At 41.1% G+C, this 19708-nt stretch overlaps 1 protein-coding gene across 1 annotated transcript; it reads left to right on the top strand.

The window, feature by feature from the left end:
- The first annotated feature begins 599 nt into the window (after window positions 1–599).
- On the top strand, window positions 600–12422 carry LOC126203218 (cuticle protein 19-like). Its single transcript, XM_049937462.1, has 4 exons — window positions 600–732; window positions 8507–8587; window positions 10268–10517; window positions 12250–12422. Exons 1-3 carry the CDS (start codon window positions 724–726, stop codon window positions 10514–10516), a joined length of 339 nt encoding a protein of 112 aa, XP_049793419.1. The 5' UTR covers window positions 600–723; the 3' UTR covers window position 10517; window positions 12250–12422.
- The last annotated feature ends 7286 nt before the right edge of the window (window positions 12423–19708 follow it).

Here is a 19708-nt window from a genome sequence, read left to right as displayed (position 1 = left end):
TCATCAGAGCCAGAGCAAAGTACAAATTTTTACACAGTCCAATTTTTACACAGTCCAATTTTTACACAGTCCAATTTTTACACAGTCCAATTTTTACACAGTCCAATTTTTACACAGTCCAATCTAGCCACTGTCACGAATGATGATGATGAAATGACGATGACAACACAAACATCCAGTCTCCGGGCAGAGAAAATTCCCAAACCAGCCGGGAATTTATTGATCCAGTCTCTAAAGTTTTTGGGCTGACGGGGGTACATGCAGATACAAGGTATGGAACATTAATATTGTGGCCGAAATCAATTGGTACTGCATGACGTGTAGACTTCTGTCCAGTTGATACAGCCAATAAAAGAAAGATGACACTACTTTGTGCAAATTATGGACACCAATTAGAAGAAACTACTCAGAGAGAGGCTGTACAGATGTCTCGTTTACAGGAGAACTGTGAATTGGTAGCAGCCCGGCTGTGTACGTGTGCGGTAGCGGAGGTGGAGGCGTCGTTCGCGGCCGACTGACGCAAACGCGTGCTCCTCGGACTGGTGCACACCACGGGGGCAGGCGAGCTTCCGCAGACTGGCCGGTAATTAGGCTCTTCTTAATTGGGCGCGGGAGCGTGAACGTCGAGCAGTATATAACGCCGCCGCTGCCGTGTGTCGGCCACTCCGCTCCTCCGACTCCTCCCAGGACACCGAGCCGCCAGCAACACACCACTCCTCCAACATGCAGCAGGTACGCATGCGCACTCTCAACTCTCTTCAGTGTCTACGACTCTTCTGAATATACGCCGTACAGCTAGCTCTGACATCGTAATTTCACTTCAACTTGTGCACTTGCGAACTCTGGAAGACCAGTTAAAAAGTAGCGGACCAAGCATAGTGCCTTGTGGTAGAACCACATTTCACTTCTTTCAGCTTTTACACATGGAATATCTGGAAGAATATGACTTGCCGTTAAAAAGTAGTGGAACAAGTATAGTGCCTTGTGGAAAAACCATATTTATTTAAAAATCAGCCTTTCGTCTGCTAATCATCTTCAGTATGGTTTTAACGTCACTAGAGTAATGTCTACACTTCATTCTACTTCGCCTTGTATTGTCAAATACCTTTTATTAGAGCACTCAAGCAGCATTTTCGTTCATTATATTATATTTCTACATCACCTTTAAAGATGAATTTGGCGCTTTGAATCTGACTTCTAGCAATGTGTTTCTATAATCTTTTAACCTGTATTATGCAATTAAACATTAGATTGATGGGGTCTGAAAACTGAATCACGTGGTTTTCTTTCCCAACTAAGCCCAGATCATTTCAAGGATTAATTCCTTTAATACGTTTCATTTATCTTCCTCTGCAGATGCTATAAAATTAGTCTGAGCATCTCTGTTCCATATACAGCTGTTAGCAATGCCTCTTCGAGTAGGAGGTGCAGTTTCATATCAAAGCGTGGTAATACAGTAATTGACCCTGTTGGTATTTTGTAACTGAGTTTTCTCGAAAAATGTATTGCCAAATGTTATTTACTACTACCAGACGGTTTTCAGAAATGAGAACAGGTTTATACAAGATGTTTTCACTAAACCTTTCAACACAAAGTTTTCGAGACTAGCCAATGAATCTTTCTTGGCTATCATTTGATATCAAAATTAGACAGTTTGTTGTATAAGAACTGGAAACACCATATAGTAATGTAGATTCTCAATTTTAACATTAATAAGAAATATTGTTAATAGCCCTGGCTTACATTTTAAGTTTTTCTGCTGGATTCACTTTTGTACAACCCATAATTTACAGGATCTAATACGTCACACAAAAGTTTAATCTGTTCCATTATAACCTGTTTATTACTTAATTCCAATTACGTTTATTTTTGTAGCGAAGAATGCCAGATGTTTATGTCAATTATATAAAATAGCTTTTATCTAACAATGTTGGCGCTATTTCTAAGTGCTGCTGTACTCAGATTTTCTGCTCCAACACTGCCAGAATTGCAGTGAACAGTTGCTGGTGTTATGTGGCTAGTGTTACGTAACAATCTAACGTCCTCTACAGCAGAGTCCACCTCCGTAGCCTAGTGGTCAATGCGGGGGATCCAGTTTCGATCCCCAGTATTATTCCAGGGTTGGAGGACTGACAGGGGTTGCACTTAGTCTCGTGAGGCCAACTCAGGAGCTACTCGACAGATTAGTAGCGGTTGCAAGGTCAAAAAAGCCGACAACGACCGGGAGAGGCGTGTGATGATCGCATGACAGTCCATACAGCAAAATGCCATTGGCAGAGGATGGCACGGCGGTCAGTCGGACACGATCGACACGTCTAGGACTAGAAAGTGGAACTTTGTTTTTTATTTTACAGCCAAGGATACGTCTCCGTTCTACTTGACATCGGGGTTCTTGGCACGATAATGAATCTGGGTCTTCCATGCTGAGAGTATGCTGATTAGATGGTGGTAGAGTAAGCCGATTTTGAGAGTAAATATGTCACTGGGAGTTACGTTTATTCCCCACTAATTTCACTTGTAGTACAGGATTGTGGGTTTCCTGGTCGTTACTGTTCTTGGTGTGTTACGTCACTGCTCTTGCACGAGACAAAAGTTTCCGCGCCGCGGGTGAAAGGCGTCCGTTCGAATCCCGGTGAATGGCGAGAATTTGAAGGGTACTGGGCGAGACCTTCACTTATGACAAACCTCGCGTGTTGTATATGGTGTGAGTTACTGAGGGTGGAGTGGGAAAGGGCGCATATTGACAGCGAATGCTGCAGAAGAGTACGAAGTGATACGATGAGGTTGTTAGAGACGGAACTTAAGTTCCAGAGGGAATGAAAAGTCGACTGAATGGAAAGCGCAGATATTCCGACAATCTCTCTAATTCATTTAGGGATATTACGAAAATGTGAATCTGGCTGTCGCACGGGATTTGCACCCAGCGTCTATCGTATAGGAATCTATTGTCTTAACCACCTCGCCACTACTCCGAACACTATGAAATAGAATCATAGTATTGATGGACTGACTTTTTACGAGTGCAAAAATGTGTGCACTGTATAAATTAAGATCCTGGAGGAACTATGACTGGATCAAAAGATCCATAATCTTATCCAGCAGACTTTAAACAACACCAGATCGCCAGTAAAGTTATGAAACTAAGATAGAGATATGGTCTCTCCCCTCTCCTCTTTAATTGTGCCATGGAAAAAGTAATAAGAGTGGAGAAAACAGTTATCTAGACAGGAACTTACAAATGGCATCTCTCAGGGGCACAAGCGAATTCTCTCGTATTTGTCGACGACCTATAAGGTTCAGTAGAAGCTTCAGTGTATCAGCTCGTTGTTCTCAGACAACAAGCAGCAAAGGTAGCCCTAAATGTGTCGCTTGAAAAAACACAGTACATCACGAACATTTTCCTTGTACACTGCACTTGGAGCAGGGAGAAATAAAGAAAATCAAAAGGTTTTAATAGCTGGGAGAATGGATGGAACCTAGTCTTTACGAAAGAATAGCGTTATCAACTGGAGTAAACAAGTTGCAACTGCCATACCACCTGAACAATAGCACCTATAACAAAAAGTATCTCCCGTAAGGCAAAACAAAAAAAAAAAAAAAAAACGTTACAAAGCAGTCAACCAAGAGTGGCTAGTACCCACCAGCAGAAGTCTCGTACACAAGTTTGAAATCCGGGAGAGGAAGATACTGGGATCAGTTAACGAAGGTAACGTATTTAAAAGGCGACCAAACCAAGAACTCCACAAACGCTGTGAAAAAATAAAATCAGAGAAGTCTGACCTTGTATGGAGGTACACAACATGCATCCCGGCTGGTTGACCAGCCAGAGTCTCGCATGTTAGCGAAAGAGAAAGACCACCTCACCACGGTTGATGGAACTGAGAGGTACAGAGACCGGACATCTCTCAGGAGAAAACTTAAGCAAGTGAGGTTCAGGACAAATCACTAAGAAAGGAGACCGGTGCCCTCTGGAAAAAGAACAGGAAGGAACAACAGAGCCACTCCTGGGCGGACATCAAAACCTACTCAACAATAGTTGAATGTCGTGGTCCTTAGTTAGCCAACACAAAACAAGGTAGGAAGGTGGGTTACGCTTTATCGTCCAGTGGATGCGGTCATTAGAGACGAAGCTCAAGCTGGAATTGAAGAATAATGATGAAGGAAATTGGCCGTATCTTTTCCAAAGCAATAAACCCCGTATTTGCGTTAAGCGATTTAAGGGAACATAAATCATAATAAGACGGTGATTTGACTCCCGCTCCTTCTGAATGTGAGTCTACTTTCTTAATATCAGTGGCACCATTCTCATAGAGGAAATGAAATTACGAAAGTATTTCCCACCCCGTCTTCAAGATTCATAAAGGAAAAACTCTTTGGCTCCCATTTTCTTCCAAGTGTGGAACAGAGCCTTCGTAACTTCTGTAACTCACACACACGAGTAATTTACGGTGCTTAGAAGTGCTTCCTTCTGGCTTGCCCTTCCATGCAAGAATATTCTTAGTTCGAGCCTGGAGCTATGAAACGAAAAGCCATTATCAATCTTTGATATTACTAGATTTATTCACTGTTCTTTTTATGCCCGGTAGATGTTTCGAAGAACCACGGACTTTACAGCAATACAGATACAGACAGCCGTACGTTATGTGCAACACACCGCAGGGATATCCGTTGAAAGCAAGAGAAAACTAAAGCCGCTATATTTTCGGAGGACATAACCTACTGTATGATTCAATAATGATGTCCTGTTGGTTTATATATTCTGGAAATATGATTCTGATTTTCGGGTTTAGACTTCTCAGGTGGATGTTGTCATCGGGAAAAATAAATCTGACGATCTAGGCTTCGGAGCGTGGAATGTTATATCCGTCAGTCGAATGGGTAGATCCAAGAAATTAAAAAGACTAATGGATATGTTGAAGTTGGTGTAAGCATGTTAAAAAGGATGTCGGTTGCTGCAGCTATGCTGAGATGCTGACGCTTGCGAATGGTAAGTGGAGAGCTGCATGAAACCAGTCTTCGGACTGAAGACAAGTTACGCTATATATATAGTGGTAGAGGGCACTAAATTTCACAATATCTGGACACAGCTCATTTTAGTATTTTCATGGCACCTTCCTTTAAGAATCGTTTGTGACAATAAATCATCATTCGGAATCGACTAATTCGAAATAGAGGTCATACTCCATGCACAGCTACTTTTTGGATTGAAGATTCATGATCGGCTCGAACTTTACTGCGGATGAAGACAAGTAGCCGAAACGAGTAAAAGTCTTATCCAATCGTTACTGTTCTTTGTGTTGTAAATGACTCTGAACATTTCATATATGTATGTTCCTATTTACCTGCACAAGACTGTGGCGTTTTGCTTGGGATTTCCGTGTAGGTATCACTATTCTGACCTGAATCGCTGGCATACTGCACTGGTCACTTGGCTGGTTGCGTTCTCACTTTACCGTATTCGTTATAATGCACATTTATTTTCCACCTTTTGCCGACAGTTTCCCCCCATTATTTCCGCAAATGTGTGTTTTCTCGTGGGAAACCATGCGCGACATGTAAGTAGCAGTCCTCACTTGGTTGGGATTTCCGTGTGCTTTCCCTCAGGGTGGCACATAGCGGAACGCGTGCTTCTCGCTCTTCTACTTTCTAGCTTGCTTAGAAGTGTCTACACGGAATAAAATTTCAACTTTTGTCCTATTACATTAACATGTGCACAGATAAAAGGATGGTGGCCGAGCGGTTCTGGCGCTACAGTCTGGAACCGCGCGACCGCTACGGTCGCAGGTTCGAATCCTGCCTCGGGCATGGATGTGTGTGTTGTCCTTAGGTTAGTTAGGTTTAAGTAGTTCTAAGTTCTAGGGGACTTATGACCTCAGCAGTTGAGTCCCATAGTGCTCAGAGCCATTTGAACCATTTTTTTTGATAAAAGGATTGAATTTAGAAACCAATCATTTTATTTCTTCTTTGTAACTCAACCAGTTATCGTTGTTTGATAGTAGAAACTGTCAGGATTTCAGAGTTTGTCGTATCTTCAGAGCTCACGAGAAGAAATACCGATTTGCCCTTTACACGTTGATTGACGGAGGCAAAACTATAAAAAGAAAAATGCTCCCAGAGGCTATCCGCATCATGGCATTAAAAAAATGGTTGAAAATTTGAATATTCTCGTTCTTCAAGCACAGAACAGAGTAGTCTGCTCATACGCCAACGGCGAAATAATTCATTATCATTCAGTCCTCTGCTTGTGGACTTCGAAACATGCTCGAAGTTTCAGTCCGCGATCGCTGCATTCGCACTGGCAGTTCGCTCTTCATTAGATGCACTTTTATTAATATACCTGTAGTAACGTAATTTAATAGAGTCAAAACCGAGTTACATAGGGCTTGCAGACCACATGAACGTTTTTAACTGGGACTAGTTTATAAATGAATTTCCGGATAGTGGAAGCGCTTGTAATAATGTATCTACACGATGCACTTCTGTTTCTCGTACTTCCAATAAGCTGCCAGTCAAAACGTAAAAGCCGGCCGCGGTGGACGAGCGGTTCTAGGCGCTTCAGTCCCGAACAGCGCGACTGCTACGGTCGCAGGTTCGAATCCTGCCTCAGGCATGGATGTGTGTAGTGTCCTTAAGTTAGTTAGGTTTAAGTAGGGGACTGATGACCTCAGATGTTAAGTACCATAGTGCTCAGAGCCATTTGAACCAAACGTAAGAAAAAACAATGGGCTGACTACATTATGTAGCTACCGTACCCGTGAATGACAAGGAATATAGGCACGAAGTACGTTCTGTTTCAGATATGTCTTGCGGCTAACATATGTAGAATCTATGACATGTAATTTCATGTTGATTTTTTTCAGAGTGAAAATTGATGGCCGTTCCGTTACGTCTACGGCTTTTACTTGGGTCTGATACCTACAGCTTGTAAGTGACACGTATCTGATATGAGCCTTTTCATATCGAGCAAGAGTGACTGACTGACTAAATGGAGTAACAAGAACGTCAGTTATGAAGTTAACAGTCAATGCAGTGTTACACCCTGATTTCATACAAATAAATGACCTTTCTGCTGCCACTTGCCCATGTGGCTTTGTTCATTTTACTGTCTTGCGGTAATCAGTAAGAATAAAACTCGACAAAATACAACAGTCATCAATAGTCGAAGTTTGCTAGTGACACTCAGTGGTTTACTGGACATGTTTCCCCTAAGATGTCACATGTCTCGTCTTCCTTCGACCTAAGAATCCGCTCACCAAGCAATTTCTGCCGTTAAACGTAGGATACGAACCACTATGGGTTTTTATAATACACTTCACTGCCAGAAAGGAATACGAAAGACGGACTTAACCTTTCTAATTTGTAATCAACATTGCGGATCTCAGTCCTAATTGATCAGCAATCCGAAAAAAAGTATTTGTGTTTGAACAACACTTCCTTAACAGCGACATACTAAGATAAGTGGAATTTTGTGGGATTTATTTTCGATAGGTGTCCAGCAGAACCGGGAAAAGCAATAAAACAACAGACCTCTACATCTCAAAACACTATTCCGTCCAGAGGTTCCTTTATTCAGTAACTTGTGACCACGTAACTCAAGCTCATATTGTCATTAGCAAGACTAGAAAATAAACTAAATTTTACTTACCCCTTATGTTTAAATTTTTACTACTAGTTCCTCTTATGACTGGTAGGATCTAAAGCACGTTTTAATCACTACGTCGTTATAATAAGTCTTCGACAAGCGGATGTCATCTAGGATTCAGTTGTTCCCCATCGTAATCCTGGATTTTCTACTTCATAAGTGGAAATTAGATTTAGTCCAACCTTTAACGATTTCTGGACTGAACGCTATCTTAAAAATATAACGTTTCCACTGCAAATTGTTCCTCCCTAATTCTGTAAATGATTTTTTTAAAAGTCGTGTGAAATATTATGGCACTCTGAGAAAGACTACACAAGGAGCGGAGACCTTTCGAATGTCATTCATTAAAAAGCGCGAAGAAATTTCCCCGCCACCAATCTGTTCGTATTCAGAAATAAAACTATTGTTCGGGTCTTTCGTAGGTGTTACAATGGAAAATATTACGCCCGAACAAAATAACTGACGGAAAATATGTAATAGTTTCCAAATTCATTATTTGAAGCGCTTCACGTAACATTAAAACATTAAACGTCTTGGTTTCCTATATATTTGATTGAAAGTAAACAACTAAATCTTTCACTACACCAACCAGATGGGAAACCACATAGCAAACTTTTAATCTCTTAGTGAATCATAAACTAAAACTCACGTAAGAAATGAATTCGTCGCATATTGCAATGTTTTCAGCATCAGGTGTTGACATTCCAATATGTTCGCCTCCAGAGGCAACGGGCCTAAACGCTTGGCAGTTGTTACGGTGTTAAGCAAACGGGAAAATTAAATGCAATACTTACCTCATACTGTAGCACAATTCCCCGCGCCTCCTTGTATTGCTCGACACTGAAACACTGACTTTGTTTACAGACCAGCGTAGTTCTCGCAGTCGCCGTAGGACTGCTGGTGGCGCACGCGTTGGCTGGAGACATCGGCTATGCAGGATACGACGTAAGTATAAGACAGTGCACCGAATAACGTTAGCACCGCAGATTGCCTATTGGATATTACTTTTCGTACAGTTTCTAGAAGAAATGGATGCATTGTAATAAAGAGACTTGTTACCGAATGTGCATAATAGTGAAATGCACTGCACTTTCTTCTTCAACGTGTTACGTAGCAGATAGTTCCATAATTTTATGTTAGAGTAACAAATTTTACTTTATTCACAAGATTTGTTGGTACTAGTCTTATGATCAGTTTGTTCATCACATTAGAGGTGCACCGTAGATAAATCTAATTGTGCTGCTAGTTTTGCTTGTGGACGCTTTATAAAATAGATCAAACAACTGTAAAGTAGCAATCACAGTGTTTCAAACCTTGAAGAAGCATGGACGCCATGAAGAAATAATAATGGGGTCGTATGTTCAAACATAGATGACTGAAAAGTCAGTGTTTGTTTAATGAACCTTTTTTATTAAATATAATGTATTTACCAGTATAATCTTCTCACCTCCCTAGAATTTACATCAGATTTTCATTTTCAGCGAAAGCTTTCAAAACGGACGATTTCTCTATCTCAACAAAATGAAAGTTTTTTTATTTCGATTTAAACTCTCCATTCGAACGTCATCCCCCCCCCCCCCCCACCGATTTGCAAGTTTACCATGCATACATATGAGAGAGAATGTTGTCCCAACTGAAAAGAATCTATTTCATTGACAACTCGAGTCACTTTTCACCAGTTCCTGATGGAACCTATATGCCTCAGCCATGCAGCAGCGCTGCTCAGTCGCTGCTGTTCTAATGTCCCTTGCTAGCACGTATCCATAACACGAATATCGTAGGATTTTCACCTGCCTCAAGATGACTGGGTGTTTGTGCTGTCCTCATCATTTCATCATCATTCCTGAAAGTGGCGAGTTTGGACTGAGCAAACGTTGGGAATTTGTACGGGCGCTGATAACTGCGCAGTTGAGCGCCCCACAAACCAAACATCATCATCACGAATATCGTACTAGTCTAATCTGGGGGGCAGCTGTTTTAAACAGGTGAGTAAAATTTCGCTTTGAAAATAAATTTGTTTGTAACGTAAATCAAAACCCTGAAAGAGTGGTTCGGTGTGGGGCGGCGGAGGGGTGAAGTGGACTGCGGTAGTCGTCGTGGGGTTGTGGACCACTGCGGCTGCGGCGGGGACGGAGCCTCTCTGTCGTTTCTTGGCCCTCGGTTAACATACAATGCAATATAACGTAAAAAAAACTGATGTTTACCATTGACACTGAGCATTGCATGAAAGACGTAAAGAGCAGTACTTCGTTGGGTTGACTCCAGCTAGACATTGCAAAAACAAAATTACAAATGAACATGCGCCTGACGACTCTTAGGAGGTACACCCTGTAGATGATGTCTTGTTCCAGTAACCTGTTCCTTTTTTCCTGCCTTTGAAGGAAATTCTATTATGTGATGAGATGCCCGGCTCAAGGTCTGGGAGATGGATGAATGCTTACCTGAGACATCTAGTAATCAAATGTAACATCTGATCCAGATTAAACCAACATGCTTTGTGTGGGTTGATGCACCACATATAGGAACAGCACACTTGACTGTAGATCAGCACTGTGCTACCTACCAATTACGCAAGTATGCGGTAACTGTGTGACTGGTAGCTAACAGTGTGTGACTTTCCAGCAGGGCGGCTACGGTGGCTACAACGCGCCTAAGGACTACCAGTTCGAGTACGGCGTGACGGACCCGCACTCTGGCGACGTGAAGGAGCAGCGCGAAGTGAGCAAAGGGGGCGAAGTGGTGGGCACCTACAGCCTGGTCGAGCCTGACGGCACGCTCAGGACCGTCCACTACACCGCCGACCCCTACAACGGCTTCAAGGCCGTCGTGGAGCGAGCGGGCGAGACCACCTACCACGGACACGGACCCCACTAAGGTAAACTGCCGCCGAGGTTCTGAATGCGCACAGTCTGTGATCACTGGCACACTTGCTTGTCTGTCACGTTCCAATTTTGTATCTAGATTGGTCAGCAAGTGCCAGATCAGATTTAGATTCTGGGGAATTGCTGGAGAAAAACTGCCCAGAAGACGGTCTCAGGAAAACCTTCAAGAATTTATTTAAAAAAGGCTCCACTGAAGGGAGGAAGAAAGATTAGGGTTTAACGTCTTTTCGACAGTGAAGTCTTTGGAGCCAAAGCTCAGACTGGGTAATGATGGCGATGGAAATGCACTGTGTCTTTTTCAAAGGAACCAGCCTGACATTTACCTGTAAGTGATTTTGGGAAACCATGGAAAAACTAAATCTGGATGGATGGACTGGGGTTTGAGGCACTGCTTCAGCAGAATTAGCAGAAAAAACTATTGTAGAGATCTGGAGCTCCAATAATGTAGCTACAATTGTCTACTAGTTTACAATATGTGAGACATCACTCCTGCTGTCTATATCACCACCACACTGTAGGTACTGGCCAGACAATGTGTGAAAGTTGCCTTCCCCCTAGTAGATTAGGTGAGACTTTTTCCTAGTGATGTCCCTTTTTAAATAGGATTTGACATTTGATCAAAAATGGTGGTACAGTGTATCATTCACTCGGTTGCAGAAGAATATGGGAAGAACGAAACCTGGATCCTGTTAAAGAAACTATCTAAGTATCCAACTGAGGTGATTCATGAAGAAAGGAAGATTAGAGTTGAATATTCCGTTGACGATGCGGTGGTTGGAGGCAGAACACAATCTTGGAGTGGGCAAAGATGGGGAGGGAAATTGGCTTTGTCCTTTTCGAAGGAATTTTACTGCCACTTGGCTTAAGAAATTTAAGGAAACCATGGAAAACCTAAATCTGAATTTGACTACCCTTTATTCTGGGTACAAGCTCGGTGGCTTACGAACTTCTCTCAGTCGACTGACTCAATAAAACATAGGGGTAACCATTTCCCTATCGAAAACGAATCCAATATTTAAGTCACAGGATAAACATTGTTGTTTCCAAAGGGTATCGCTAAGGATCAACTGATCAACAGTAAAAACTGATAACAAGGCTGAGAATGTTGTTCCAAAAATATAATTTTGACGATATAATAGGAACTAGTCCAATACATTGTTTGTGTCCCATTTTCACCATTGGATATTTCCAATACCCAGCACTATATCATAGCTCAGCCAGGCAGTATATTGCCAAATGGTTCATTCTGGAACTAAATACTGAATTTTGAGGCATTTTAACGTAGCTTTATTTTCTTTATGATCTAGATAGGAAAAGGTGAACTGCACTAGCGTCATATAAATGATCACGAAGATTTGGCGAAGATACGTGTCTAGTCATTAAAAGGCAGTGAATATAAATACCATCCATAGACAGTATAGTGATGTGGCAATGTCGAACTGTCAAGCGGTTATTTGCGTATATGGAAGTCCTTGCAATGTTGACCTTGAGAGTTTTTGCGAAAAATTGTGCAAGACTGTATCAAATTCAAATATTAGTACAAAATAAAGACTAAGTGCCAGCAGTAAGCTAGTTACTAATGAATAAGCCCTCTGAATTAGGATGTACAGTTAAATGTCTTGTATTAGATGCCAATCAGTAACGTATGATGATAAAATGCTGTATGAACCTCATCTAATAGTATGCATCTGCTGCAGGAACATCACCAATAGTTTGTGTTTACAGGGAGCTGCTCAACAACTGACTGGCATCATACCACCACCCACCGCCTCAACAGTACATCACAACATCACAGCAGCGACCACAAACATCCAAACTCTCTGTAACATCACTTTCTTGAGCGGAACCTGTGTTGCTACTAACAACTATGCCTGAATAAATTTTTCTCAGCAAAAAAATTGAGTTGTTTCTCTTCATCCATAGTTAAAATTTTTCGGCTTTTAATCATTACGAGTCAGATCCAGGATCGAAATAAAAAGCTAAACTAACCAAAGGAATACTGCTGCTTATGTATTTATACATCGAAAATGTGATAGTCTTACAGCAGTTCGTCGAAATAATATTACAGTGCCAGATCGTCAATAGTCGGCAGTGAAACAAGAATAAATGAATCCATATCATCAAAATGCATAACAAATATACAGAAACAAGTAACTGTGAACATATACACCATGTGATCAAACGTATCCGGACACCTGGCTGAAAATGACTTACAAAAAAAAAAAAATGGTTCAAATGGCTCTGAGCACTATGGGACTTAACATCTATGGTCATCAGTCCCCTAGAACTTAGAACTACTTAAACCTAACTAACCTAAGGACAGCACACAACACCCAGCCATCACGAGGCAGAGAAAATCCCCGACCCCGCCGGGAATCGAACCCGGGAACCCGGGCGGGGGAAGCGAGAACGCTACCGCACGACCACGAGATGCGGGTTAAAATGACTTACAAGTTCGTGGCGCCCTCCATCGGTAATGCTGGAATTCAGTAAGGTGTCGGCCCATCCTAGTCTTGATGACAGCTTCCACTCTCGCAGGCATACTTTCAATCAGGTGCTGGAAGGTTTCTTGGGGAATGGCAGCCCATTCTTCACAGAGTGCTGCACTGAGGAAAGGTATCGATGTCGGTCGGTGAGGCCTGGCACGAAGTCGACGTTCCAAAACATCCCAAAGGTGTTCTAAAGGATTCAGGTCAGGACTCTGTGCAGGCCAGTCCATTACAGGGATGTTATTGCCGTGTAACCACTCCACCATAGGCCGTGCATTATGAACGGGTGCTAGATCGTGTTGAAAGATGCAGTCGCCTTCCCCGAATTGCTCTTCAACAGTGGGAAGCAAGAAGGTGCTTAAAACGTCAATGTAGGCCTGTCGCTGTGATAGTGCCACACAAAACAACAAGGAGTGCAAGCCTCCTCCATGAAAAACACGACCACACCATAACCCCACCGCCTCCGAATTTTACTGTTGGCACTACACACGCGGGCAGATGACGTTCACCGGGCATTCGCCATACCCACACCTGCCATCGGATCACCAGATTGTGTACCGTGATTCGTCATTCCACACAACGTTTTCCCGCTGTTCAATCGTCCAATGTTTACGCTCCTTACACCAAGCGAGGCATCGTTTGGCATTTACCGCAGTGACGTGTGGCTTATGAGCAGCCGCTCGACCATGAAGTCCAAGTTTTCTCATCTGCCGCCTAACTCTCATAGTACTGACAGTGGATCCTGATGCAGTTTGGAATTTTATGTGATGGTCTGGATAGATGTCTACCTATTACACGTCATGACTCAACTGTCGGCGGTCTCTGTCAGTCAACAGACGAGGTCGGCCTGTACGCTTTTGTGCTGCACGCGTCCCTTCACGTTTCCATATCACTATCATATCGGAAACAATAGAACTAGGGATATTTAAGAGTGTAAAAATCTCACGTACAGACGTATGACACAAGTGACATCCAATCACCTACCACGTTCGAAGTCCGTGAGTTCCGCGGAGCGCCCCATTCTGGTCTTTCACGATGTCTAATGCCTACTGAGGTCGCTGATATGGAGTACCTGACAGTAGGTAGCAGCACAATGCACCTAATATGAAAAACGTATGTTTTTGGGGGGGTCCGGATACTTTTGATCATATAGTCTATATAGCCCCACAGAAAATTTCTGCCAAATCCAGAAGCTGAAATAGTATTTGATACAGGACAAGATACGATCTGTACTACATCCCAAGCAAACTGACTAACCAAAATTATGAAGAGACATAAGAGAAAATACAGTTTTGCAGAGTTCTTTAAGTCACTAAATTTTAAAGATATCGATCGAAAAGTCATTTCCCAGTGATGATATACGAAAAATGTGTGGCTTATCATGGACACAGCGACAGGATTTAAATATTTCCGTTCTATACAAAAACTAGCCATTACATATTGGTCCTCATATTTTTATTGTATTTACAAACAAAAATGTAAGGTACACAATGAAAATAAAATATCACAAAACTATATATGATATGAAAAATAAAAGCAAAGCTATCTGGAATACTGAAGGTGGCAGGGGCAAAATACAGGGAGCGAAAGGCTATTTACAATTTGCACAGAAACCAGATGGCAGTTATAAGGGTCGAGTGACATGAAAGGGAAGCAGTGGTTGCAAAGGGAGTGAGACAGGGTTGTAGCCTGTCCCCAATGTTATTCAATCTGTATAATGAGCAAGCAGTGAAGGAAACAAAAGAAAAATTCGGAGTGGGTATTAAAATCCAGGGAGAAGAAATAAAAACTTTGAGGTTCGACGATGACATTGTAATTCTGTCAGAGACAGCAAAGGACTTGGAAGAGCAGTTGAACGGAATGGATAGAGTCTTGAAAGGAGGATATAAGATGAACATCAACAAAAGCAAAACGAGGATAATGGAATGCGTCGAGTTAACTCGGGTGATGCTGAGGTAATTAGATTAGGGATATGACACACTTAAAGTAGTAAAGGAGTTTTGCTATTTGGGGAGCAAAATAACTAACGATGGTCGAAGTAGAGAAGATATAAAATGTAGACTGGCAATGGCAAGGAAAGCGTTTCTGAAGAAGAGAAATTTGTTAACATCGAGTATAGACTTAAGTGTCAGGAAGTCGTTTCTGAAAGTATTTGTATGGAGTGTAGCCATGTATGGAAGTGAAAATGGACGAAAATAGTTTGGACAAGAAGAGAAAAGAAGCTTTCGAAATGTGGTGCTAGAGAAGAATGCTGAAGATTAGATGGGTAGATCACATAAGTAGGGAGACCAAGAGATGAATACACTAAGCAGATTCAGAAGGATGTAGGTTGCAGTAGGTACTGGGAGATGAAGAAGCTTGCACAGGATAGAGTAGCATGGAGAGCTGCATCAAACCAGTCTCAGGACTGAAGACCACAACAACAACAACAACATCTGGAATACTGCGGAAATGGAAACAGGAGAAAGTCAGTCAAAATATAATTACATTGAAGTCGACCTGACTGGTCAGTATCCATAGTGTTTAGCCAAAACTTTAAATTAACAATGTTCCAGTACTACAACCGTGTTCCAGCATAGCTTTCCAAAAGCGATTATAAAGTGTATTACGCTCAGAAAAAAAAAGGACTTGTAAGCGAAGTGGTTTACTTACGGCTCAAAAGCACTCAAAGAATAGTCAGCATCATCTTCTTTGCCAGCTCTTTTTTCTTTGTTGACCTAACTTCTTTGGAATAGCTGCGCGCTATGCCTCAGTAAGTCTGCACTTGTCTAACAGTTTCAACCTTTTTACAACACATCTTTGGGTGATGTTAATTTGGGCTAGAACTCCTGTTCTCCCCATGTTTCCTTCATTAAATGTTGATGCAGCCTCAGTAACTTCCCATTTGAGTATATTCAACCGTGCAAACACTTTTTTGGGCACTCCAGATAATATTATTGAAAGACTCATTGGGATTCTGAATCCGCCCATGCAGATGCTTCCGGAGGAGGTGTGAGTGAACTAGGTTCCTATACATTCGTTTGATACCTTCCGTAACAGATTGAAAATAGAGTTCTTGTGTTCAAAATACACTTCTGAAACTTCAGTTTTTTGAAATTTACACCATGAGGGCAAAGTGAATGTATCAGTTTTCTGTTAGTTGAGACTCTGAAATTATGAGGCCAAGACCACGTTCTTCAGACTTTCTAAATTATTTCCGTCCCTCCTGATGGCCATTCCATAATAGTGCTGAAGATGCAGTCGACCCGTCTGTGGCTTTCCACCTGACAACGCGGTAGTGTGGAGAGTTTGTTTTAATTTTCTGAGGAGTGTGCCCATCCTCTTTTGCACATGTCCAACACATTCTAGTTTCTTTATCACCGCATTTTCATATGGATTTGATTCAACTAAGCACTTACGTGCTCTGTAGACGCACATACAGAGGTACATGTTCGAACTTAGGTAGTTCCGGAGATACGCAAGTAATATAATAAAATTAAAAATAAAATACTTCTAAACGTTGTACACAGATAAGTAATATACCACTCTGTACAAGAAAGAGTGAAGAATATTCTAGGAATTGTTTTGTAGAATGTCAAAAAATCATGATCTTTTTCCCCTGCAAACTGCCCTTAAAAGAAAGCAAGAACTCGAAGGTTAGCGATGTTTTGCTGAAGCTCGAAATTCAGCCCAGACTGCAATGCAAACAGCTCTCAGTAGTTTACACAAAGAAACTCAGTCTCGAAATCTGGCAAAAGATGAAAAAAGGTTGTGGTCGTTATGTAAAGTACACCTGCAAAAAATAAAATCAGTACTTTCACTAGGTGACAGCAAAGGTAAAGTTATGAATGATAGTGCCATTAAAGTGACGTTACGTGCTAAACGCGATATTTCGAAATACCATCACAAAAGAAGACGAAGTAAATATTCCAGTATTGGAATCAAGAACAGCTTCCAACATGAGAAACTTAGAAGTCGATAGCCTGGTGCTGTGAAACAACTGAAATACTTAAGGAGGCGTCTTCCAGTCCAGATTCGATACTTTCAGATTATGCTGATGTAATAGCTCCATACTTATCAATCACATACAATTACTTGCTCTACAAAAGATTCATACTTTAGGTTCTAAGGTTCCACAGGTCACGTCAAAGACAAGGAGGGCGTAGTAGACCCTATCACTGACGTCGATTTGCAATGCAGTTTTGGAATATGCGGGGTGTCCCATTTATCTTGAACACCCTAAATAATCATGCTGACTGATGTCCCCCTGACGGGTAAAGAACATTAGTTTGAAACATTTTGTAATTTGCATCTGGACAAACAGTTATTTTGGGTGGTCAAGATAAATGGGACACCCTGTATACTGTGTTTGAACATTATGAATTACATGGATGCGTGGTATCTGTAATTCCGAACATGTCCAAAAGAACAGACACCGCGCATTGATGTAACTGATTCACCCTGATGGCCAGTGTGGATGCACAATTAAGTTCGATCTCTAGCGGGAATCTCAAAGTAGCTGGCATCGAGGACATGGACGGGGTCTGAGGATATATAAAGGCACATTTGCATGCCGTGCGTGAGTTCCTCGGAAACGCGAAATCTTAATTAAATAATTAATCTCTGACAAATAAATAAAGCCTATGGTACAGAACTGCAGCGCTATGTCGCTGATAAAACAAAAATACAATTAGGCCACTCTTATGTTTCATTAAGAAGATGCAGGTCTTGTACAATAGCTGGTGCGGGAAGCACGTATATTTTATTTACTGGCACACCGCCATATTTGATGTTATATAAGAACACTGCGAGTTGCAATTTCACTAGGCACTGGACTCTGTAAAGATTCTATATTTATGAAAGTAAGTTGAATTATTTAACTGTAGGCTTATTCGTTGAATATATCTGTTTTAACTAACTGTGTAAACTTTTTTATGTTTAGTAGACAGTCACCTCTGTACGATGTATTGACATGGCTGGCAAATTATTCTAATATTGAGATTTTGAGTGCGCACGTACCGCAGCAGTGTTTTGAAACGATTTAAATACGAAGTCCGATTATTTAATTTACATTTCACGGTCAACTGCGAATAACATAGCATTTACGAAAAAGCCATTGTCAAGCGTCTGATACCAAATAATTAAACGTCCACGTTCCAGATAAGCAAATATTAATTACAACCAAACACTATCATACATATACAATAATTAATATTTTATTTTATTTTATTTATTTATTTTATATTGGCGACCCTGGCAGAACTTGTTATTTTGTCATTTGTTACACTGTTCTCTTTGTTTCATGTGAAAATTCAACTTTCTGGACCTGGACGTGAATATATGAGAAATAACAAAAATCTGAAGATATTTTCCAATTCTAAAATTTTGCGGGAAGACGCAACGAAGCTTCCAGCAAAATAAGGTAATACGCAGCATCTTTGCATTGGCAGGCTTGACCAGACACATAATTCAGTGCATTAGCTTTTCAGTAGTTTCTGTAGTATTTCTTTCGCCCGTAGCAGTTTTCAGTGATAAATTTCATTCTCAGTACTTTTCCTTAAACAATAACTTTTGCAACAATACCAGTACACGAGTGTACAATATGGCCGACTTCTGTACGATACGTTGTAACATGGCCAGCAGCCATTAAGAATAATCCGATATTCAGTTTACATTTTTAAATTAACAAACAGCCATTGTTGCTACGAGCGATTCATGTTTAACTGCATTTTATTTTAAAACCAGTGTCAAACTTTATTTTCTTGAAACATATCTTACGCATGGCATGGCCATAACTAGAAAACAATAAGCCTACGCAAAGATGGAACAGCAGAGACATACTATTCAGACGCAATCCGACTCGGACGCGAGACAAATGTTAGAAAATGACTTTACGACAGCAACCGGTAGTGACGATTCATCAAATATTGACGCAAGTGTTAACGGAAATTTTGACAGTAGGCCGTCCACCACAAAAATTTCAGTCTCAGTCAGAGCCCATTTTAATACATGACGTCACGTCTAATGACGCGGCGGGGGCAGAGACCTTGCAAACAGTAAACATTGCTAACATGTTACAAATGCTAATGAAACAAAACGCAGAAAATATAGCAACCTTAAAGACACAAAATGACGAAATTAAATCTGATCTCATAGCAATCAAGACATGTAATGACACTTTATGTAAACGTGTGGAACTTATAGACGCCACACTGACCAAACAGATGACTGAACTCAGTACGAAATTTTCCAAGCTTAATACGATACAAGAAAAGAATACAAATGACGTAGCACTTTCAGAGACACAAGTAAAAAACCTTAATGTCACGTGTGAAGCTCTTACTGAACAAATTCAAACATATCCTTCAGTACATGACAACTTTGAAAAACGAATTACTGACGTGCAGAATAAATTTGGCAATGTTGAACAACAACTGACTGACAGATTACAATCTGATGCCACAGCTCATTTTCAAAATATTAATAAAGAATTTCATGATTGGGTAGAGAACAAAGACAAACATTTTGATAGATGCATACGTGAAAATTTACCAACAATTGTGCACGACTCCGTAGCGGAATACATCACTAATAACAAACAGCTGATTAGTGACGCAGTTCAGTCTGTTACTGCACCAGTGAAACAATTGACGGATCAACCATAGTCTGAATGTAACGAAAATATCAGTCAAAATGTACAGTTCAGAAACCAATAT

Source organism: Schistocerca nitens, chromosome 9 (genome assembly GCF_023898315.1).
Source record: "Schistocerca nitens isolate TAMUIC-IGC-003100 chromosome 9, iqSchNite1.1, whole genome shotgun sequence".
Taxonomy (NCBI): Eukaryota; Metazoa; Arthropoda; class Insecta; order Orthoptera; family Acrididae; genus Schistocerca; species Schistocerca nitens.
The sequence above is the reverse complement of the archived record's forward strand: the minus strand, read 5'-3'. Positions and strand labels throughout refer to the sequence as shown.